Below are 24,224 nucleotides of genomic sequence, written 5' to 3'. Positions count from 1 at the left end.
CAGGACTAATTATAGTAATCATATACTGTATGTAAACAAAGATATATATGTAAAAAAAATAAAAAATAACCCCAACGAGGGTCCACAAGTTCTCTACCTGAGCCTTCAACCTGGAGATGTGGCACAGACGTGGGCTCCACATTACATATCTGGTGGGATTGCCCACTAATACAGGCATATTGGTCAGAGGTGCACCGTATTATCTCCTCAGTGCTCTCTGAAGAGCAATCCATGTTCGGATCACACTTCAGATAGCGACAGGCAGTAAAGAGGCATTGTATCACCTCCTTTCTGCCTGTTTTAACCTCATGAATCCTGCACAAGCACTCACTCACATTCACTTGAATGGGTTGCGATCAGCAGGCACTTTACCTGCCAAAAGGGAGTATATAATTCCTGCCATGGCTGCAAAGCAAAACATTGCATCCGCAGCATGTGTACACTCCTGCCCGCTGACTCCATAACGAAAAGAGGAAGAGGGGGTGGTAAAACCGGGCTCAACCACAAGGTTTTACTACCCCTAACATCACATGAGAATGTGCCCTAAAAGTGCAGCCAGTCTCGGTGTCCCCAATGACCACCACAAAAGTCTTATACCGCGTACACACAAACGGGATTTTGGTCAGAAAAAGATATAAGTGCTTTTCCGACGGGTTTCCGCTCAAGCTTGCCTTGCTTTCACACGGTCACACAAAAGTTCGCTGAACTTTCGATCGTCAAGAACGCGGTGACGTACAACACTATGACGAGCCGAGAAAATGAAGCTCAATGCTTCCGAGCATGCGTCGAATTGTTTCTGAGCATGCGTAGGAATTTTGCATGTCGGAATTGCTACAGACGATCGCATTTTCGGATAGGAACTTTTTTCGACCAAAAAATTGAGAACATGCTCTCAGTCTTTTGCTGGCTGGAATTTGGCCAGCAAAAGTCCGATGGAGCATACACACGGTCGCATTTTCCGACCAAAAGCTCTCATCGGTCTTTTGCTGTCCGAATTTCCGATCGTGTGTACGCGGCATTAGTATCACCATAAGACCCCTTTCACACCGAGGGCGTTTTGCAGGCGCTATAGCCTTAAAAATAGCGCCTGCAATCCGCCCTCAAACAGCTGCAGCATTGTCTCCAGTGTGGAGTGTACAGACACTGTAGAGTGTCTGTAGAGAGAGGCAGAATGTGGCCTGGTTGTCTTGAGCCCAAACAGGCAGAGGTCCAGAGAGGTTGTGAATCCTATGCTTTTCCTTCTTGTCGGGATCCTTTCCTTACCACTAGTACTGTCCCTAACAGACTGGGTACCTTTCCCTACACTACCCACTCACAAAATACACACCAAACCCAGGGGCCCCAGTGTCTTTATATGGACTCTACCACACCTAAGATGGTCATCAGTCACATGGACGGCCAGCATCCAATCAGATCACTGCCCCAGTGACTCAGGAAACCATAGAGGAACCAAGTTCCTTGTGACTTCCTCTCCCTCTGTACTGCCGTTGTGGTTGACCGCCACCTGCAGTGAAGACAGCAGGCTGCACCCGCCTACATACATGCATGACACAATTTTCACTTCCACTCTCCTTACCACCAATATGATGATGTTTCTTAATGAATATGTAGCAGCCACAGCACCAGTATGTAAAAGTGTCACATTGTCACAAGTGTCACATGTCAATTTGCTGTGGATCAGAAATAGCAAGCTTACATGAATTAGGTGCAGGACTTTCCAATATGTCTCAAACATTTCTCTGTTCAGATTGATTTTTTGAGATAGTCACATAAACTAAGTAGGGTAGGGGTAGAGCCCATATCCATAACCTGTTTTTTTTTTTCTATGTATGATGTTGTGGAGGGCTCCCCCACCAGAAAATAAACTGTAAACTGTAAAATACAGACCTAGTAGGACTGGCTGTGGGTCTTTTCTACTTTGTAATATGGCCAAAGCACCAGAAAAGTGTTGCAAATGGTTATTATTGAGTTATATGCAGATTGTTATTACTACTGTTATGTTGCTCCTGCTAATACTGTTAAGGTGATTTTTAAATGTGTTTACTTCTTCAGGTCCATGTATTCTGTATGTACTGGAGGTGATACCTTCCTGTACTTTAGACTTCTTAACACTGTCATGGGTCACTACCTTGGGAGCAGATTATTATGTTGGAACGCTAACAGATCAGAATGAGGAGACACTGACTTGTCATACTTCAGATCAGACCTGTGACATCAAAGGTGTACAATGTGGGGACACCTACAATGTAACTTTAACAGCCTATAATGAGCAGTGTAATAGTGGAAAGAGTCTACCCACCTTGCTGTCCACAGGTATGCATTACTATAGAATCAGCACTGTAAACATTGAGTCGATTGCTGCTTGCAGTCTTTATTTCTTTTTTTTCTCTCTAGTTTTTGCAGATTTTGCTCACTGTGATTTCAAAGTGATGCATTTAGAAACTTTACATTAATGCATTAATAAAATTTCTGTATTGACAAGTAATTTTGAAGTAGTCATTTACCTCTAATACATAAATTATGCTCCAAATCAGTTTTTCTACCTTTGCTATGTGGAAAAAAATATGTTTTTGGTTTAACAAGCAAAAATGTCTATAGAAGTAAAGATAAAGCACCCGCACCTGGGTAACCAAAAAATTATTACTGGTATTATGAGCAGCCGCTGTCTTTGCTATATAAGTCTATGCAACTATTTGTAGAAAAAAAAGATTGCTCTCTGTGTGACGAAATCCAGACACAGTGACTGGGTATCTCTGCCAAGAAGCTGCTTCCTAAGCTCTGGAACGCAAGATCAGCAAATCTGTCTGTAGTTACCCAAAGAACTAGGAAACACCAGTTTAAGAGTAAACCAGAATAAGAACTGTTTATTTGAACAAGAATACAGGCTTTTATACACTTGAGAAGGAAGTCACTCACCACATTAACAATGACCTAAATATTTACCCAAAACATCATACAATGGTTTAGCTAACAAGTTACAGCTGACTCGTGGATAATCCCATCACAGAGGATTCTTAATTAACCACCTGGGTGACTCAGATAGTTGGCTTGCTGATGACATCAGCATCTGCTATGAGTCCCACAGTGTGGAGCAGTCACTATTTTTAATGAGGCAGCTAGATCTTTAACATGGATCCCAGAGTCTGTGTGTCTTGGAGAGACATGGACTTGAATCCAAAGGTCCCCAGGACTACGCCTCACAAAGAGTAGTGTTCCCTTAAAAGCCAGGGCCCATAGTCAGGAATTAGGTGCAGGACTTTCCAATATGGTCCAAACATTTCTCTATTCAGATTGATTTTTTGAGATAGTCACATAAATGAAGTAGGGAAGGGGTAGAGACCATATCCATAACTTGTTTTTTTTTCTATGTATGATGTTGTGGAGGGCCCCCCCACCTGAAAATAAACATCCAAGGGTCCCCAGGACTACACCTCACAAACAGTAGTGTTCCCTTAAAAGCCAGGATCCATAGTCAGTAGGCAAGAGGCTAGCATTCAGTCCCTTCCACAAGCCTCTGTCCCTGGTGAGTCTATAACATTTCTCCCCCATAAACAGTCGATTAACAAGGTCCCAGACCTCCACCTGGTCTGGACATGCGTTAGTCGGGCAGAGTGAACTCACATAGTCAGTCCCCATGATCTCCATTCTTGCCTGCAAGGAATAGTTGTCATCAGTAGGTGTGGGGCAGAGGTGATTGACTCTCTGTCCAGCTGCCAGCGCTTCAGCTGGGTGGTTTCTAACATTCCGAGGCTTGGTCTGCTGCTGATGAGAGGGGTCATTTGCCCTAGCTCCCTGAAGCTGTGGAGGCACTGTAGGTGCTGGGCAGAAGCCAGTGGCGCTCTGTCCTGTTGTCAGCAGTTCAGCTGGGAGTAGAAGCTTAACTACATCAGCTTGTCGATGGGGAGGGAGGCCGACTGCCTCGGCTCCCTGGAACTCTGCAGTAGTTGCTGGTGCTAGGCAGAGGTTGGTAGCACTCTGCCCTGTTGTCAGCACTTTTGCTGGGTTCCCGTTAGTGGAGGCCGCAGGCCCATCCACCGACACCAGCTCAAGCTGCAGCTGTGAGCTGCCGATTGCATTCTCTCCCTTGAGCTCATGCGGAGTGGATTATTGTGTGCAAAGGCCAGTAGCGTTCTGCCCTGTTAGCGCTTCGGCGTTCACATCATCCGCTCCGGCTAACTGTTGGGGAGGGAAGACAGTTTCCTCGTCTCTGGCTGACTGTTGGGGAGGGAAGACGACAACCTCCTCTCCCTTCCCCCCCTGGATCCTAATCTGCTTCTCAGGAGTGACCGCCACCTCCTCACCCTAGGCCTCCAGAATTGCCGCAGGTGTAGGGCAGAGATCTTGGACTCTCTGTCCGGTTGTCAGCGCTTCAGCTGGGTTGGTGTCATAATTCTGGGGTGCCGTCTGCTGCAGGAATGCCCTTTCTCTGGTACTGTCTCCCAGGTGCACAAATCCTTGTTGGGGAGGGGGAGTGGCTGCTTCCCCTCCCTGCATCTCTGAAATACACTGGGGAAGCAGAATCACCACCTTCTCACCTCGGGCCTCCGAAACTGCCATGGGTACCTCTGGATAGTCCCAGGCAAAGGGAGCCTAGACCTGTTGCTGAGCAGAATCAAGCAGCCGTCTGTAGGCGATCTCCAACTCCCATTCCTGATTGCCTAGAAACTCCAAATCTTCCAGTGCCCAGGGAACTTCTGAGACATTCAGCATCCATTCTCTGTATTCCAAGATTTCTTCCAATCGCCACATACCAGAGGAGGGCTCCGCATTTCCGCCTTGACCAGCCTGCTTAATTTAACTTTCCATTCCTTGTGTGGTTGTTTCCCCCAAAACACCATTCGCACTTCGTACTGTGACCAGTACCTTTCCTGAAAGGAGGAGAGAATTTTTCCCTGGTGTCGCTGCTCATGGGCTAGCGCTTCCTTCCAGAGTTCCCAGTGGACATAATCATACCATCATAGCAGGACCTGCTCTGACACTGGTCCTCTGTGCTGTATCAACATCTCTCGCAACCTCCTTTCGAATTCCTCTTCCATGGTGGCTGGTATCTGTACCTATCCTCTCCTGCTATCCGGACCTTGGATCCGGATGGAAGTTTGGGTGTCCCAGACTGCAGGAAGCATCTCACTGCTGCCAACCAAATGTGACGGAATCTGAACACCCTGACTGGGTATCTTTGCCAAGAAGCTGGTTCCTAAGCTCTGGAACACGGGACCAGCAAATCTGGATTTAGTTACCCCAATAACTAGGCAACACTAGTTTTAGAGTAAACCAGAACAAGAACTGTTTATTTGAACAAGAATACAGGCTTTTATACACTTGAGAAGGAGGTCACCAAACATATTAACAATGACCCAAATCATCACACAATGGTTTAGCTAACTCATGGCTAATCCCATCACAGAGGATCCTTAATTAATCACCTGGATGACTCAGATGTCTTATTGCAGGTGAGACTTTGTGGCTCCAAGCTCAGAAGATACAATACACATTATCATAATTATAAACACAGCAAACCTTCAAACAATAGCAGGAGATCTACTTTCAATAGACACATTATTGCCAGGGGCCCCAGATAGATGGCTTGCTGATGACATCAGTATCTGCTATGAGTCCCACAGTGTGGAGCAGTCACTATTTTTAATGAGGCAGCTAGGCCTTTAACATGGATCCCAGAGTCTATGTGTCTTGGGGGGACATGGACTTGAAAGCCAAAGTAACATCACTCCAAGGGTCCCCAGGCATATGCCTCACAAAGAGTAGTGTTCCCTTAAAAGCCAGGGCTCATAGTCAGTAGGCAAGAGGCTGGCATTCAGTCCCCTCCAAAAGCCTCTGGATCACAAAATCCACATACAAAAGTCCAATTATTCTCGTCTAGGTAAAAATATAGCCAAGATCAAAACTTTTTTTTTTCATTTTGGATAGAGTAGGGAATGATCAGGGTGTTTGTCATCTATTTGCCATTCCATAGAGTTCCCTTCACTTCCAGTCCTGTAGACATAGCAATATTGACGGGATCCTTCCTGAGCTTGGCACAGCTCTGCCTCATAAGCTAGTAGAAATTAGAAAAGAGCCCGCTATAAGCTGATTCTGGGTCACAGGAATACAAAAGTAAATGTACTCCTTTAACCCACAAGAAAAACATTGGCCATACGCCTCTTTTAAATACAACATAATATAGGCCCAGAAAAAGTTTGGGGCCAATGAGGAGGCAGGGGTGCTATTATTATTCTTATTATTACTACTACTAATAATAATGCTTATGTTAGCAATGACTGTACCAATCTGTCAGACTTTCAGATCAGTTCTGTACGCCTTTCCTAGAACACAATTTTGCTTGCAGTTTTCCAACGGAAGGTGTAAAAAAATGAAATATATATTTCCTACTGTGCTTTCATCTATATTAAAAATAAACCTTTCATTCCTGATATAAAGTTTAAGCTGACAAACTTTAGTAACATAATTTTGGGCATTTTCTTTCAGCGCCTTGTGTCCCAACTAATCTGAGTAGCTCTGTGGACTGTGACACGCAGTCTGTGACTCTTTCATGGGAAGTTGCCCCAGGAGCAGCAGCATATTCATTGACAGCTATTAGTGGCCTACATGAGACTTCTTTCATAACCACAAACACATCTTATGAATTTACAGACTTGTTATGTGGCAGGGTTTATGAAATTACAGCAAGCAGCACTTCTGACAGTTGCAATAGTCAAGGAAACAGTTCACTTCATGTTAAAACAAGTAAGTATGACAATAGTTTTCGTGTAACATGCATACCCACTAACTGTTCCTAATTTCTAGGGACAGTCCCTGGAATTCTAAAGTTGTCCATGCAATTTCTGTCTTTGAAAAATTCTCTGCTTTAGATGCCTTATTATTTGATCTTCTGCATAATCCTATATATTTAATTATAGGTCTAGCTAATTCTGTATTAAACATCCCTGGTTCAGGACAATACAGTACAATAGTTCTTCATCAATACAACTGAATAAATAATTCCTACCCCGGTCAATCAACTTGCTACCAGATAGTAAATATTTACCTATTTTGGTGTTGGGGTGATTCGGCTCATGTAGCAGATGCCTTTTTCAATGAGTTATGCCAGTCCAAACTGCATTTTAGGGCATGGCAGCCCACTTTTATTAACCTGAACAGTTCACATAGCAATTAGTTTCCCACACAGGGGTTTCCACCATCAACATGAAAATTCAATGGAAAATACAGAGCCACCTGGCTTTCTTGTCAGCAGCACTGCAGCTCTCCTTGCCAGTCCCTCTGACTCTGTTGCCCAGTTCTCCTGGTTCCCTTGGCTCACTTAGCCTTTAGTCGCAGTGCCTTGCTGCACGGCCCACTCCTGGCCTCTAAATAGGGGTTCTAATACCTCAATAGGAGCCCATCTGACTCCTGGATTGAGACCTCCTGTCTCAACGCTGCTAGCTGCGCACCTCTGACCCCTGGTTTAGACCTCCTGTCTCCTGACTCCTGGCTGAGGCCCCTCTGACCCCTGGTTGAGTAGTCCTGTCTTTATTATGGAAGGAGTTTTCAAACTGGGAGCCATGTGCTATCCTCAGGCTTGAGTATATAATTGACCCTGCACACCTGCGTACTCTCACAGGCTGCAGGCACCAATGCCTAAACTGGCTCACAGGATTGAAGGTTCCATCTCACCCAAGACACTTTAGAACCTTTAGGCTCCAGGCCCCAATTTATGTGTACAGAATCCAGAGAAAACCAAAAACACAGCTTTCTCTGCTCAGAAACGATAGTCTGGAACCCCGTATTAAGAATGTGAATCCTGTGATATTTTCTGTTACACTTTCACAGTGGCAGGGCCTCACACTATCACACTGTGTATAGATTATTATTCTTTCCACACATTCTATACTTAAATGAATGTTAAGGGGTAAATTGGAAAAAAGTTGAATGACAGCTATAAATGGTTTCTCTGGGCTGTAAGGGTGTGATGAAATGCTCTATACATTATCAGTCAACTGAATGGATACTCCTATATACAGTGCCTTGAAAAAGTATTCACACCCCTTGAAAATTTCCACATTTTGTCATGTTACAACCAAGAACGTAAATGTATTTTATTGGGATTTTATGTGATAGACCAACACAAAGTGGCAAGAAAATGATAAATGTTTTTCAAGTTTTTTTACAAACAAATATGTGAAAAGTGTGGCGTGCATTTATATTCAGCCCCCCTAAGCCAGTACTTTGTAGAACCACCTTTCGCTGCAATTACAGCTGCAAGTGTTTTTTGGGGATGTCTCTACCAGCTTTGCACATCTAGAGAGTGACATTTTTGCCCATTCTCCTTTGCAAAATAGCTCAAGCTCTGTCAGATTGGATGAAGAGCATCTGTGAACAGCAATTTTCAAGTCTCGCAAAAGGCAAACGGGACTTTTTACTGCTTTCTTTCAACAATAGCTTTCTTCTTTCCACTCTTCCATAAAGGCCAGATTTGTGAAGTGCACGACTAATAGTTGTCCTGTGGACAGATTCTCCCACCTGAGCTGTCAATCTCTGCAACTCAAGCAGCCAAGAGTTACCATGGGCCTCTTGGCTGCTTCTCTGATTAATGCTCTCCTTGCCCGGTCTGTCGGTTTAGGTGGATAGCCATGTCTTGGTAGGTTTGCAGTTGTGCCATACTCTTTCCATTTTCAGATGATGGATTGAACAGTACTCTGTGAGGTGTTCAAAGCTTGGGACTTTTTTATAACCTAACCCTGCTGTATTACATTACACACAGGTGGACTCTATTTACTAATTAGGTGGCTTGTGAAGGCAATTGGTTCCACTAGAATGTAGTTAGGGGTTTCAGAATAAAGGGGGCTGAATACAAATGCACACCACACTTTTCACATATTATTTGTAAAGAATTTTGAAAAACAATTTATAATTTTCCTTCCATTTCACAATTATGACCCACTTAGTGTTGGTCTATCACATAACATCCCAATAAATTACATTTACGTTTTTGGTTGTAACATGACAAAATGTGGAAAATTTCAAGGAGTATGAATACTTTTTTAAGGCACTGTACTTAAAAGGTCAGTGTGAATTTATTACAACTACACTTATCCATACTTTCTAGCATTCTTGACCTAAACCATCCAAACCTCCCCACTACAGGAACTGCTTACTTACCTGAGCAGATGAGCCGCAGTCAGCTCTGTGGTCTACATTTTCCAGATAAAATTTTCCTGACCACTGGCTGCACCTGCACAGTTAGCCCTCACAGATTACACATGTAGGACTGTCTCCCAAGCCTGGAGCTCAAGGAATTGCCCTATAGAAATCTATGAGGGTTAAGGATATAAACATTGAAACATGTTGTATCTGTCTTGCTTTGGTGCAGTAAATGACCAGCTGGGGCATGTTGGGCACCACCTTTCGCTGCAATTACAGCTGCAAGTCTTTTTTGGGGATGTCTCTACCAGCTTTGCACATCTAGAGAGTGACATTTTTGCCCATTCTTCTATGCAAAATAGCTCAAGCTCTGTCAGATTGGATGGAGAGCATCTGTGAACACCAATTTTCTTGCCACAGATTCTCAACTGGATTTAGGTCTGAACTTTGACTGGGCCATTCTAACACATGAATATGCTTTGACCTAAACCATTCCATTGTAGCTATGGCTGTATGTTTAGGGTCATTGTCCTGCTGGAAGGTGAACCTCCGCCACAGTCTCAAGTCTTTTGCAGACTCTAACAGGTTTTCTTCTAAGATTGTCCTGTATTTGGCTCCATCCATCTTCCCATCAACACTGACCAGCTTCCCTGTCCCTGCTGAAGAAAAGCATCCCCACAACATGATGCTGCCACCATCATGTTCCGCATAGCGTTTTGCTTTTAGGCCAAAAAATTTAATTTTGGTCTCATCTAACCAGAGCACCTTCTTCCACATGTTTGCTGTGTCCCCCACTGCAAATCGGACTTCTTATGGCTTTCTTTCAACAAAGGCTTTCTTCTTGCCACTCTTCAGATTTGTGGAGTGCATGAGTAATAGTTGTCCTGTGATTCTCCCACCTGAGCTGTGGATCTCTGAAGCTCCTCCAGAGTTACCATGGGACTCTTGGCTGCTTCTCTGATTATTGCTCTCCTTGCCCAGCCTGTCAGTTTGGGCGGATGGCCATGTATTGTTGGGTTTGCAGTTGTGCCATACTCTTTCCATTTTCAGATGATGAATTGAACAATACTCGGTGAGATGTTCAAAGCCTGGGATATTTTTTTAATAACCTAACCCTGTTTCAAACTTCTCCACAACTTTATCCCTGACCTGTCTGGTTTGTTCCTTGGCATTCATGATGCTGTTTTGTTCACTAAGGTTCTCTAACAAACCTCTGGGGCTTCACAGAGCAGTTGTATTTATAGTGAGATTAAAATAACACACAGGTGGGCTCTATTTACTAAATAGGTGACTTCTGAAGGCAATTGGTTCCACTAGAATTTAGTTTGGGTTAACAGAGTAAAGAGGATAAATAAAAATGCACGCCACACTTTTCAAATATTTATTTGAAAACATTTTAGAAAACCATTTATCATTTCCCTTCCACTTCATAATTATGTGCCACTTTGTGTTGGTCTATCACATAAAACCCCAATAAAATACATTTGTGGAAAATGTCAAGGGGTATGAATACTTTTTTAAGGCACTGTATATGGCTGATTTAATGAGTTTGCTAGGCTCATGTTTGTCCTTTAAGCTAATAATTAATAAATCGAGATTTGATAAACATACTGTATATTTATATTCATATTGAATGTCATGATTGGGTATATAATACTTTACAACCTCCTAAAAAAAGTCTTGTGCAGGATAACCATATCAGTTCGTATGAAGCGTACCCTGAAATATTATTTTAAAACATTATTTATAGTTATGTAGGGGCTATAGCTTATGATGGCCATCTAATGCAACAAACAATGGTATTGAAAGGAGATTGGTACCAGTGTTGATCTAGCAGAAAAACAGAAAAATAAAAAAAACACAGAAAAACAATCAGCTTCTTGGTAAAGGTAAAATATATTTTCAAGTTATGGCACAAGTTTAGTGTATATGTCAATTACAATAGCCTTAGATTTCACATTTTATATATACTTAACCCAATTTCCTCGGAAAGGGAGCTCATGGAAGGGTGAAAAGTAACATAGAGTCAAAATAAACGTTGTTCAGGGGAGAATCATCACAAAAAGAACCGTTATAGATGGGTAAACTAACACTTTTTTTCTTTAATGGTGTTTTTATAGTTCCATGTCCTCCTCACATTCTGTCTGCCTATGCATCTTGTGAGAATAATTCAGGAATAATACTCTGGGATAGCAGCCAGAATGCCAAGTCATATGTGGCTGTACTGGAAGGAGCAAATCGCTTGTCCTGCAATACCTCTGACACCACTTGTGAGATTCCAGAGCTGGCATGTGGACAGAATTACACAGCGACTGTCTGGGCGGAGGATGGAACGTGCAAAGGAAAAGCTAGTTCTAAAATGACATTTAAAACAGGTGGGTGGAATGTTTAATTTTCAGCAGCTAATAGACACATCTGTGGGAACTCCCTAGGTCTAGATTTTGTAGAGATTTTACCTGCCCCTTCTTTGTTAAGCCCTGCCCCTGTTGTATGAAAAATGTTATTTCACATCAGCTTTCCCCCTTCATCATCATCAGAGCTAAAAACTAGACAGTAAGAAAATAAACTTACTAAAAAAACTATATATATACACAGTATATAAGTATAAGAGTATAATTACCTCAATGATTCTGGCATGCAATTACCAACAAAACACTACATTGAGATCAATCTGGGAATAATGGTTACAATCCTATAACCTTCCTTTTATTCAATAATTAAGGCTTACTTAAAAAAATGTGGTCTCTCCGGTAGTGATCCATTAATATATCATGCAGATGGAGCACTATATGGTGTGGTGGTTTATATTTCCTGTTTCAAACTTTTTTCTTTAAGTTTGTTTTGTTATGCTCATTATGAACAGTCGTAGTATATTTTCAAATTTGTGTCAGCTGATATGTCTTATGCCTTCTGTCAATAGATATACCATTGTATCAGAGTACTATTTAGTAATATGAGTATTGTCGTTTTACAATTCTTCTTGATTATTGGATATCACCAAATTGTATTTGCTTCTTACTTTAAAGTGGAACATCATTCTCCAAATCAACATTGATTATTTTTAATCCTCATGCTGCTAGCATTGTTTAATAGAAAAGTATATCATATTTAGTTGTTTTAAACTTTTTTTTTACATTTCTTCGGTTACTGTACCTTTTTTTTCCAGCTAAGCATACTTTCCAGCATTCATGCTTGAGCTGAGGGCAGATCGATACCAGGAAGTAAATGCTACATGAATCATTTGCCCTTACTCAAGATGGCCACAGCCAGAAATGCTAGGGGTGTGTTTTTTAAAATGATTTCTCAACAAATAAAAGAATGGAGACATAGATGGATGGGGGAGTTTGCTTTGAATATTAAAAATGAGTTAAAGTGGAGTTCCACCTAAAAATGGAACTTCTGCTTTTCAGAATCCTCCCCCCTCCGGTGTCACATTTGGCACCTTTCAGGGGGGAGGGGGATGCAGATACCTGTTTAATACAGGTATTTTGCTCCCACTTCCGGGCATAGATACCCGAGCCACCCGCAAGTATCTACGCCACTCCCCCCCCCCCCCCCGCTGTCTTCTAGGAGACACACAGGTCCCAGAAGACAGGAGGGACCAGTGGGATAGCGCATGCGCAGTAGGGAACCAGGCGGCGGCAGAACCTGAGAGCCGAGGGAGAGATCGGCTTTGGGTGCCGACATTGCGGGCCCCCTGGACAGGTAAGTGTCCTTATTTTAAAAGTCAGCAGCTGCAGTATTTGTAGCTGCTGACTTTTTAAAAAAATGCGGCAGAACTCCGCTTTAAATCATTTTTTTTTGGTTTGTGGTGCTCAGATGCAGTGAAGATCCGCTTTAAATAAAAACTATTGCATTTAATTACTGCAACGATTCTTATTAAAACAAGAAAAAAAAACACAATCGAGAAGTATAAAATAGAGCTCATGCAATTCATAACCGATTTGGTATTCTTACCAATAGGTCTGTTATGAAAGATAGGGACCCAAAGTGTAAGTGGGCTGCAGCTGGAATGAGAGAACACTGGAGCAGAGGCTGTGAGAAGTGTGGATGGAGTGTGTGGAATTGACAGCTAGAAAGGGACAGGAATTTGTGTTGGCTGGAACTGAGAAGCAGGTCTTACTGAGAGCAGTGAGGACAGAATATGTGTAGAAGAACTTACAGATAAAAGGGAAAGGGGAGTGATGCAGAGAGGAGAGGCTGCATCGGGGAGGAGAAGAACACTGGAATAGAGGAGAGGCAGGCCAGACTGGGAGCAATGAGGATGGAGTGCTTGTACTGTAGAAATTACAGCTGAAAGGGGGTAGTGAGGCAGGGAAAACCAGAGAGGAGGTTCTTGAGAATGGGGGTTCTTACATCCCTGAAATTTTAGTTTTTCCTGCTCCGCTCTCTTTTCACAACGGTCTGGCTTAGCTGTCCTTTTCATTATTCTATTCTGGGTACTGAACTCCTGTATATATTTCTGAACATCAGCTGTATTTTATATGTTATAAGTGTTGCTCACTGTACCATGCATGTATTTTTGTTGGTGTGATTCAACAGTGGAGCAAATTGTATGAACTATAATTTATACTTCTCAATAGTATGTTTTGTTTCAATAAGAATGCATTACATACACATACACAGTATCTCACAAAAGTACACTCCTCACATTTTTGTAAATATTTTATTATATCTTTTCATGTGACAACACTGAAGAAATGACACTTTGCTACAATGTAAAGTAGTGAGTGTACAGCTTGTATAACAGTGTAAATTTGCTGTCCCCTCAAAATAACTCAACACAGCCATTAATGTCTAAACATCTGGCAACAAAAAGGAGCATACCCCTAAGTGTAAATGTCCAAATTGGGCCCAATTAGCAATTTTCCCTCCCTGGTGTCATGTGACTCGTTAGTGTTACAAGGTCTCAGGTGTGAATGGGGAGCAGATGTGTTAAATTTGGTGTCATCGCTCTCACTCACTCATGCTGTTCACTGAAAGTTCAACATGGCACCTCATGGCAAAGGACTCTCTGAGGATCTGAAAAAAAGAATTGTTGCTCTACATAAAGATGGCCTAGTCTATAAGAAGATTGCCAAGACCCTGAAACTGAGCTGCAGCATGGTGGCCAAGACCACACAGTGGTTTAACAGGACAGGTTCCACTCAGAACAGACCTCACCATGGTCAACCAAAGAAGTTGAGTGCACGTTCTCAGTGTCATATCCAGAGTTTGTCTTTGGGAAATAGACGTATAAGTGCTGCCAGCATTGCTGCAGAGGTTAAAGGGGTGGGGGGTCAGCCTATCAGTGCTCAGACCATAAGCCACACACTGCATCTAATTGATCTGCATGGCTGACATCCTAGAAGGAAGCCTCTTCTAAAGATGCTGTACAAGAAAGCCCGCAAACAGTTAGCTGAAGACAAGCAGACCAAGGACATGGATTACTGGAACCATGTCCTGTGGTCTGATGAAACCAAGATAAACTTATTTGGTTCAGATCAGTGTTTCTCAATCTTCTACGGTGAAGTACCCCTGCAGGTCTAAAAAAATATTTCCTAAGTACCCCTCTCTCGAGAAAGTAATTTCTGTCATTTAGGTGTCATGGTTTCTGTGTGTGTATAATGTCAGTATGTGTTTGTGATGATTTGATGATTTCTGAGTGTGTTTGTGATGTTTTTGTTCGTGTGCAATATCATTCTATGTGTGCATGCTGCAATGACAGATACACACACACACACATATATATACTGATAGATAAACACACACACTCACAAATGAACACAATGACACCCACACATACAATCCCAAATGAACACATTGACACAGACAACCCCAAACTAACACACTTGCAGACACACAAATACCCACAAAATCATAAATTTAACAGACTGGCAGACACACACATTGCCAAATTAACACACTGGCAGACACACATAACCCCACATTAACACATTTGGAGATACACACATAATCTCAAATTGGCACACTTGCAGACACGCACACCTAATCCTAAATTAACACACTGGCAGAGACACATATAATCCTAAATTAACACACTGGCAGACACACAAACACACAGAATTCCAATTTAACACACTTGCAGACACACGCACATAATCCAAAATTAACACACAAGTAGACACATGCATGCACATGAAGCCTACCAGTGCAGTGTCCACCACATGCAGCCTCATCAATGCAGTGCCCACCAAATGCAGCCTCATCAATGCAGTGCCCACCAAATGCAGCCTCATCAGTGCAGTGCCCACCAAATGCAGTCGGTGTTCCTCCCCATTCACCACATGGGACAACACTGCACAAATTCCTGTGTGAAATCGGGGATGATTAAGACAGGGCTATTACACAAGGCTGTCTCTAGGTTCTGGAAAGCTTTCTCAGCTTCTGGGGACCAAGTTACCCCTGTGGACTTCCCCCCCTTGGAAAGATCTGTAAGGGGAGCGGCCAACATAGCAAAATTGGGGACAAACCTTCTGTAGTAGCCTACTAACCCAAAAAAAGCCCCGACCTGTTTTTTATTAAGGGGTCTTTGCCAACTTTGGATTGCCTGGACTTTTGTGACTTGGGGTTTTACTACCCCCTGCAAATAATGTACCCTAAATACAGGGTCTCCTCTAATCCCAAAGCACACTTCTTTAGGATTGGCTGTCAGACCCTCACAAAGGAGGGCGTTAATAACAGCCTGCACTTTAGGTAAGTGGCTCTCCCAGTGTGCACTAAAAATTACCACGTCATCTAAATATACGCAGATGCATAGTCTTGGTGGGGTTTAAGGATACGATCCATCATCTGCTGAAAAGTGGCCGGGGGACCCATGTAGGCCAAATGGCATCCTCTTATATTGCCAGTGCCCTTCAGGAGTGGAAAAGGCTGTCTTCTCTTTCGCGCGTTCTGTAAGTGGTATTTGCCAGTACCCCTTCGTAAGGTTCAGGGTGGTGATATATCGAGCATGTCCTAAACGCTTAATTAGCTCATCTACCCTGGGCATTGGATAAGCGTCAAATTTTGACACCTCATTCAGCTTTGGAAAGTCATTACAAAAACAAATGCTTCCATCTGGCTTGGGAATAAGGACAATTGGACTATACCACTCACTATGGGATTCTTCTATTATATCAAGCTCCAACATCCTCCTTGTTTCCTCTGAGACTACTTGGCACCGAGCTTCTGGTATGTGATAAGGTTTTAAGTTAACTTTCACCCCTTGCTCGGTCACAATATCATCCCTTATTACTGAAGTTACCCCTGGAAGATCAGAGAAGAACTCCCTATTTCTTAGCAGAAATTCCTTGGTCTCTTTTTTCTGGCTTAAGGACAGGGCCTCAGCGATCTCTACCCCAGGCACAGTAGAAGGACCTGCGGTAGTCATTGCCAAGGGTGCCTGGACCATAAGGAATTCTCTGTCTTTCCAGGGCTTCAATAGATTGACATGGTAGGTTTGGTAAGGCTTCCTTTTGCCAGGCTGATGTACTCTATAGTTATCTTCCCACACCTGTTCTACAACCGGGTATGGCCCTTGCCATTTCGCCAGAAATTTGCTCTCCACCGTAGGTACCAGCACAAGAAGTCTGTCACCGGTGTTAAAGGTTCGGATCTTGGCTGAACGGTTATAGAATCTAGCCTGAGCCTGCTGAGCCTGTTGCAAGTGAGATTTAACAATGGACATGACTTTTCCAATCTGGTCTTGCATTTGAGCAATATGTTCCACTACACTTTCGAGTGGGGTTGCCTCTTGTTCCCAGGTCTCTTTTGCTATATCTAATAGGCCCCTCGGATGTCGAATGGGGAAAAGCCGGTGGAGGCTTGGGGTACCTCCCCTATAGAAAACATGAGATAGGGAATGAGCCAGTCCCAGTCCCTACCATCTGCAGCTACCACTTGCTTTAACATTCCTTTCAGTGTTTTGTTGAACCTTTCCACTAGACCATCTGTTTGTGGGTGGTACACAGAAGTGCGTAAGTGATTAATTTTAAACAATTTACACAACTCTTTAGTAACCTTCGACATGAAGGGCTTGCCCTGGTCAGTTAACAGCTCCCGAGGAATACCCACACGTGAAAACAGTAAGCTCTTTAGCAATATTGTTAGCTGAGGGGTTCCTTAACGGGATTGCCTCTGGGTACTGGGTGGCATAGTCCAAGACAACCAGGATATACTGGTGCCCCCTAACGGACTTAACCAAGGGACCTGCGATATCCATGGCAATCCTGTCAAAGGGCACCTCAATGATGGGTAAAGATACCAATGGATTCCGGAAATGTGAGACCGGAGCGGTGAGCTGACAGACTGGGCAAGATTCACAGTACAATTTTACCTCTTTGTGTAAGCCTGGCCAATAAAACCATTTCAATACTCTCTCCTTAGTTTTATCCACCCCCAAATGTCCCCCAAGAACATGAGAATGTGCCAGGTCTAGTACCATGCATCTATGAGGTTGAGGTACTAGCAACTGTTCCAGTCTCTCGTCTCGTATTTCATCGACTCTGTACAACAGGTCATTTTCCATAGCAAAATGTGGGAATAGAGCCTCTTCCCCTGGCTCTTGGGGTACCCCATATACCACTTCTACCTGTTCCCTTGCCCTAGCTAAAGTGGGGTCCCTAAGCTGGGCCATGCCAAACTTTTCTCGAGTCATGGGCAGGTCCTGCAGGTCTAACTCTGGAGGGGGGTTCCTGTGTCACCTGCAAGGACCTCCAAGGGAAAATTTGCAGACTCTTTCTCTTCGTTCTACCCCTTTAGCGGTTTCGGGCAGTAGGAATCCATAACAGCTGGGGGCCCTGCACCCCGAGCGTTTTCCACATAAGTCACACAAAATGGGAAGTCTCGTCCGAGGACAATATTATACATGAGATTTGGGACTACTCCAACCTCATGGTCCATGGTGCCACAGAGAGATTTGATAGATACAATAGCCGTTGGGTAGCACTTGGTATCCCCATGTATACAAACAATGCCCATTAGCTGTTGTTGCAACTTTTGGGGGTTCACAAGACTGGCATACACTAGAGTTACTAGACTGCGAGAATCCAGCAAGGCAGTCATCTGGCAACCGTCCACTTTAATGACACATCTATTTCTCAGTGCCGCCTGGCTGTTGTGGGGTGCCTCCTGGTGTAGCAACAAAAGAGCTTTGCTGGGTCATACGGTAATCCATAGATTCCCGATTTAGTGGACAACTGGCGGCCAAGTTCCCCCGGTTCTTGGCAATGCAAGCACACTATAGGACCCCGGTCCTGGCGGGTCTCCCTTTGGTGATTGAGCCTCTTCACACCTTGCGCCTCAGGAACCTCAATCACATTTACCTCCTTTTTCCCCCACTTTAGGGCGGGATCGACTTTTCCTGGGTTGGTGGGCTTCTGTCTCTTGGAGAAGGATTCTTTGGGTACTACCTCTGAAGAAAATGCTCAGTACACAAGTACCGCTCAATGAGAGCCACCAACTCATTGGCATCTTTAGGATCAGCTCTCCTGGCAAACCGCTGTATAGGGCTTGGAAAAGCTCTCACAAAGCGGTCCATTACGACTCTCTGCACGATTTGGGCTGGGGTGGTGACCTCTGGCTGTAACCACATCGTGTGAGGTGAATGAGGTCATACATCTGGGACCTTGCAGGTTGGTCCACCTTAAATTGCCAAGCATAGGCGCGCTGAGCTCTCACAGCCATTGTTACGCCAAGGCGGGCCAAAATCGAATTTTTCAGAATTTTTTTATTGCCGGGCCTCAGCAGCATTCAGATCAAATTAGGCCTTCTGTGGGTCCCCGGCCAAAAGGGGGGAAGGACCTTAACCCAATGGTCCTGGGGTAGCCCTTCACGCTCTGCCACCCTTTCAAAAACCATGAGGAAAGCCTCCACGTCATCCTCGGCCGTCATTTTCTGTAGTGCAGCCTGCACTCACGTGCGTAAATCTGTAAGGTTGTCCACATGTAGGACCTTGTCAGTCAGGGACTGTACCTGACTCTGTATGAGATTATTGAACTCCTTCTGCTCCTGCATGGCCACTTGGGTAGCAGTTATCAACAAGCGGTTAGTTTCTTGTTGGTCTGTGCGCTTGTAGAAGCTGTCTGATTAGTTCCTCCGTTCTCTTAACAGTTTACTGGTACCAGTGAATTCAAAAATCTTCTTTTTTTTTTTTTAAATGCTGCTGCAAGAGGTACAGTCTCTGGGTCTTGTGCCTGCATTCTCCACCAATTTGTAGAGGATCAGACTCAATACAGGGGCAAACTCACAGTTTCTTTAGGAAAACATCATGTCTAATCCACAGGATATTCCCAAACAGAAGAAAAAAGGAACTTGCCATCAATCAAACAAAAATAAACTTCTCCTCTACCAAGCCTTACTGTGTCCGTAGTCTGACCAGTCCTTGGTTTTGTAGTAGGAACGCTTTCACACTGGAGCGTTTTGCAGGCACTATAGCATTAAAAATAGCGCCTGCAAACTGCCCTAAAGCAGCTGCTCCATTCACTCCAGTGTGAAAGCCCGAGGGCTTTCACACTGTAGCGGTGCGCTGGCAGGACATCAGAAAAAGTCCTGCCAGCAGCTTCTTTGGAGCGGTGAACTCACCGCTCCTCCACCGCTGCTCCCCATTGAAATCAATAGGGCAGCGCTGCAATACCACCAGCAAAACGCGGCAGTTTTAACCCCTTGCTAGCGGCCGAAAAGGGGTTAAATCCGCCCACAAAACTCAGCCGGAGCAAATAGCTCCGCTAAAACTACGGTAAAGTGCCGCTAAAAATAGCGCCGCTTTACCGCTGACGCTGGTGGCGGCACAGTTTGAAAGGGGTCTTAGTGTCCTTACAAACGCAAATGTATCCAAAGTCAGGGATAATCAGCCATGATCCTAGTTGCCTCCTCACATGGAGACACACTCTCTCTCTCTGAGAGCTAGGACCAGCTGCCTTAATTAAGACCTGAAAAGAAAACATTAAACTGCGGTCCACGGACTTGGTAGTCTGTCCCACCCAGATCTCTATCAGACTCCCAATAAAACCAGCCCCGGAACGGACTTTACCAATAGAGGGTAAAGAACTATCCTTCTTTACCCTGAAGTCTTTGCTGGTATTATCTTAGATTGAAAATCTAAGAATCCGTGGCACAACATATCTCCCATCAATCACAGGCACCCCGCTACAATATATATATTTTTTTTAATTTTTTAACATGTTTTAAGAAATTGTGGTATTTTCTTTTTGGGCTGGTTTTTAGCCCTAAGGAAGGGGGATTATGGCTCTCCCATCCTTTTAACGCTTTAGCAAACTCTCCAGAGGGTCCAGAAGGACACCACAGTTGCTGTCAAGCAGCCTCCAGTACCACACACCACCTATTATGTTATAACAAATCATCATAAGGTCCAGCACTCCTACAGTGGGGCAAAAAAGTATTTAGTCAGTTACATCTAGTTGCAGATTCAGTCTTTCCAGCCTGGTGCAGGTCTACAATTTTGTTTCTGGTGTCCTTCGACAGCTCTTTGGTCTTCACCATAGTGGAGTTTGGAGTGTGACTGTTTGGGGTTGTGGATAGGTGCCTTTTATACTGATAAGAGGTTCAAACAGGTGCCATTAATACAGGTAATGAGTGGAGGACAGAGGAGCCTCTTAAAGAAGAAGATACAGGTCTGTGAGAGCCAGAAATCTTGCTTGTTTGTAGGTGACCAAATACTTTCCACCATAATTTGCAAATAAATTCTTTCAAAAATCAGACAATGTGATTGTCTGGATTTGTTTCCACATTTTATCTCTCATAGTTGAGGTATACCTATGATGACAATTACAGGCCTCTCTCATCTTTTTAAGTGGGAGAACTTGCACAATTGGTGGCTGACTAAATACTTTTTTGCCCCACTGTACACCACAGAAACCTGTTTTTAAATGTCAAATGCCAGACATTTAGTGGATAAGTAGAGGTCTTGGCACTTGTCATGCTGAATAACAGGGATACAGCTTCAGCATCAGTACAATCAGGTAGCCTCATGGCCATAGGAACTGCATGCACTGCTGATCTCTTGATAGTCATGTGACATTGGGGACCACATTTATGTGTTTTATATATAATACTTGTTTGTTATATGTAGCACTCCCTGATAAAGCGTATTACTCTCTTGTACTATAGCTTTGTGATTTGGCAACAAACATGCCCATACATTCTTCACCAACTACAGGTTTAATCTAAAAATATTTTCACTTCTTGACAACCATTATCATTGTCAAAGGACCCAGAAATTTTAGGCCATTTGTTATGATTAAAGGAAATCCATAGTCACATGCACTTTTTATTTTATAATAATTGGCACAGCATTGTAATAGCAATACAAGCAATCCAATGTAAGCCTACTTGACAATCTCTTTTCATATAGTGCTCACTGTCTGCTGGCTGTCTCTTTCCACAACTTCCAGTATTCTCTGCATGCTTTGCAGCTTCTCCTCTGCTGTATACAGTACTTTCATTTCGAAGGACTATATACCCCATGTTAGCTTGCTGCCTGCAAGCAGTAATTCCTGTACTGACTCCTCCTCTGAGCAACTGTGTAGTTCAGAAGGCAGGCTCTGTGAAATGTGTGACACAGCAGTGCCCACTCACAGGGCATAGGGAATACATGTCACGGAAATCAAGTAATTCAAAGTAATTTGTGGGGATTTTTTTACAACGTTTACAAATTCAATCATTCAGATTAATATGAGTAAGTTAGAAATGACTGAAATACAATGAAGAAATAAATATATGATTTTGACAATAGATATGCTCTAAAAAACTGTATGCACTTTCCCTAAGCAAACTAGACACCTATGTTTTCTCAAGTAGTATGCTGAAGCTGGTGACAGAGGGTGGGTGAATCCTTTACAATAGAAAACATAGTTCTTCTGTACCTGGGACATCATTCGATTTTGCAGACAGGAATTACTACTTGAAAGTGTGTTTGGTGTGAAAACTGACTCAACTGTAATATTATCTTTACTTCTAGTGCCATGTATTCCTCAGAATGTGAACTCCACATTACTATGCCAGGAGAATTCACTCAGTGTATCTTGGGATGCCAGCTCTGGAGCTACCGCCTATTTTGCTAACGCTGTAGGAAGTCAGGGTCAGACTATTACCGTAGATGTCCAGGATCCCACCTGTCTCTTGTCTGGCCTACAATGTGGAGAGGTGTACAGCCTAACTGTTCTGGCTTTCAATGATGAGTGTAAGAGTGCTGAGAGTACTGGATTGGAAATCACATCTGGTGAGTCTCAACAGTAGTTACAAATATCAAACCTGTATATTTGTTTAGTTATAGACAGAGGATTTTTCATTATTTGAATAAATATGCTTGTTTACAAAACCAAAAGCCATACCAACCAATAAAACTTTAGCTTATGTAGTCTGACAGCAGGAAGTTGATTTCTGACTGGCTTGAGATAGGTTGCTATACTTTTGGTCAGCGTTGGTTATACTCTGCTGTTCTCTGCATTGTTACATTGTAAACAATGTTCATTTTGAAAAAATAGACAAGTTATTTTAAATTCAGTTTAGCAATTCCTGTCCCCAGGTAATATTCAACCCATTCAGGACTGCAATAGAGTACAATAATGTTCACTTCTGATGCAGGAACTTACCTTAGATTTTCTAAATGCCTGTTAAAGAAGGAAAGAAGGTGATAACTGAGTGTATGCACCTTCTTTCTGGGGCAGGTAATAATACAGAAGACTGGTATATGTCTCAATACCCATCATTTTCAGGAACACATCTGTCCGCATATGGCTACCTTTATTTTTATTATGATCCTGCGTGATCCTATTCCTAAACTTTGGCAAAGTGGGCTAAGAACCCATCATACATGATATTATACTGTAGTTCAGCAATGTTTTTTTCAGAATGTGTGTCTGTGATTGTCATATGCTGATTTTTTAACTAACTACTATGATGCTGTGGATCTTCTGTTTAAAAAATGGGGTGACCGCCACAAGACAATCATAGAGGGAGGTTTAAGACAATTGGCTTGGAGAGGCTGAAAGTTTCAGTCTGTTCATGTACTGTATGCTTTTTAGGGACTTTGCACAAACTTTCCAGCATGCTCCATACAAATTAGTACAACCCAGAGAAACTGAACATAAATTCTGTGTACACATCCTAATTTGTATTTTATGCTTTTTCTAGTCCCTTGCAGTCCCATGCATGTTATAGCTATCATGGACTGTAATGTTAATGGAGCCACAGCCATCTGGGAACCAAGTACTGGAGCCATGGCATATATTGTATTGTTTTCTGGATCAGATGGACATGAGGTTTCCTGTACATCAACAAACATGTCTTGTTCTGTTTCTGGATTGCACTGTGGAGAAAATTACAGTGTAACTGTCACAGCCTTTGATAACAGTTGCCATGGCATATCATCAAATACTACCAGCATTAGTGCAGGTAATATGCATTTCTGCATGGTTTGTTTTAGCCTCAAAGTAAAGATAGTATAATAATTAATTTAGATATATGACTTACAACCATATTTACAATATGGGTCAGTTAAAAGTGATAAAACAGATTCAAGCATGATGTGATCATTTAATAGTGTAAAAATATGTTTGCAAATGACAATGTGATCATATGATCACAACTGTAAATGTTGGTATAGGAGTTGTGGTAAGATCTGATTTTTACAACAATGGGAACATTTCCCGTCTTGCATCAGTATTAGAGTGGTTGGCCTGTATATAACCAGCTTTAGGCAAATTATAATATTTTCTGAAAGATACCAATTATTTTAAATGAAATATTTATTTATGGAAAAATAACTATAGATCATATGGTGCACTTACAGTACGTCAACATTTTTTTCTAAAGTTGCCTATACATGGTACGAATCACATACTCAGGTGTTTGGCTCCAAAACCTAACATGCACATATCTCTAACATATAGAGTCTACAGCATGGGTGCTCAACCTGTGGCCCTCCAGCTGTTATGGAACTACAAGTCCCATCAGGCATTTCAAGGCTGAAAAGTTACAAGCATGACTCCCAAAGGCAGAGGCATGATGGGAATTGTAATTACGCAACAGCTGGATGGCCACAGGTTTAGCACCAATGGTCTACAGTATACTCTACATATTTTCAAATA

At 42.9% G+C, this 24,224-nt stretch overlaps 1 protein-coding gene across 1 annotated transcript in view; it reads left to right on the top strand.

Moving 5' to 3' along the window:
- The window catches only part of LOC141103397 (uncharacterized), a 159,378-nt gene that overhangs the window by 65,621 nt on the left and 69,533 nt on the right, over nucleotides 1-24,224 (top strand). Inside the window, exons 14-18 of the mRNA XM_073592929.1 lie at nucleotides 2,053-2,313; nucleotides 6,484-6,741; nucleotides 11,256-11,510; nucleotides 22,094-22,354; nucleotides 23,269-23,529. Of these exons, the coding sequence (XP_073449030.1) occupies nucleotides 2,053-2,313; nucleotides 6,484-6,741; nucleotides 11,256-11,510; nucleotides 22,094-22,354; nucleotides 23,269-23,529 (1,296 nt within the window). The remainder of the gene's footprint in view (nucleotides 1-2,052; nucleotides 2,314-6,483; nucleotides 6,742-11,255; nucleotides 11,511-22,093; nucleotides 22,355-23,268; nucleotides 23,530-24,224) is intronic.

The sequence above is a fragment of the Aquarana catesbeiana genome, linkage group LG07 (assembly GCF_042186555.1).
Source record: "Aquarana catesbeiana isolate 2022-GZ linkage group LG07, ASM4218655v1, whole genome shotgun sequence".
In the NCBI taxonomy this organism is placed as follows: Eukaryota; Metazoa; Chordata; class Amphibia; order Anura; family Ranidae; genus Aquarana; species Aquarana catesbeiana.
Note: the sequence above shows the minus strand (reverse complement) of the source record. Positions and strands in the feature narration are given on the sequence as shown.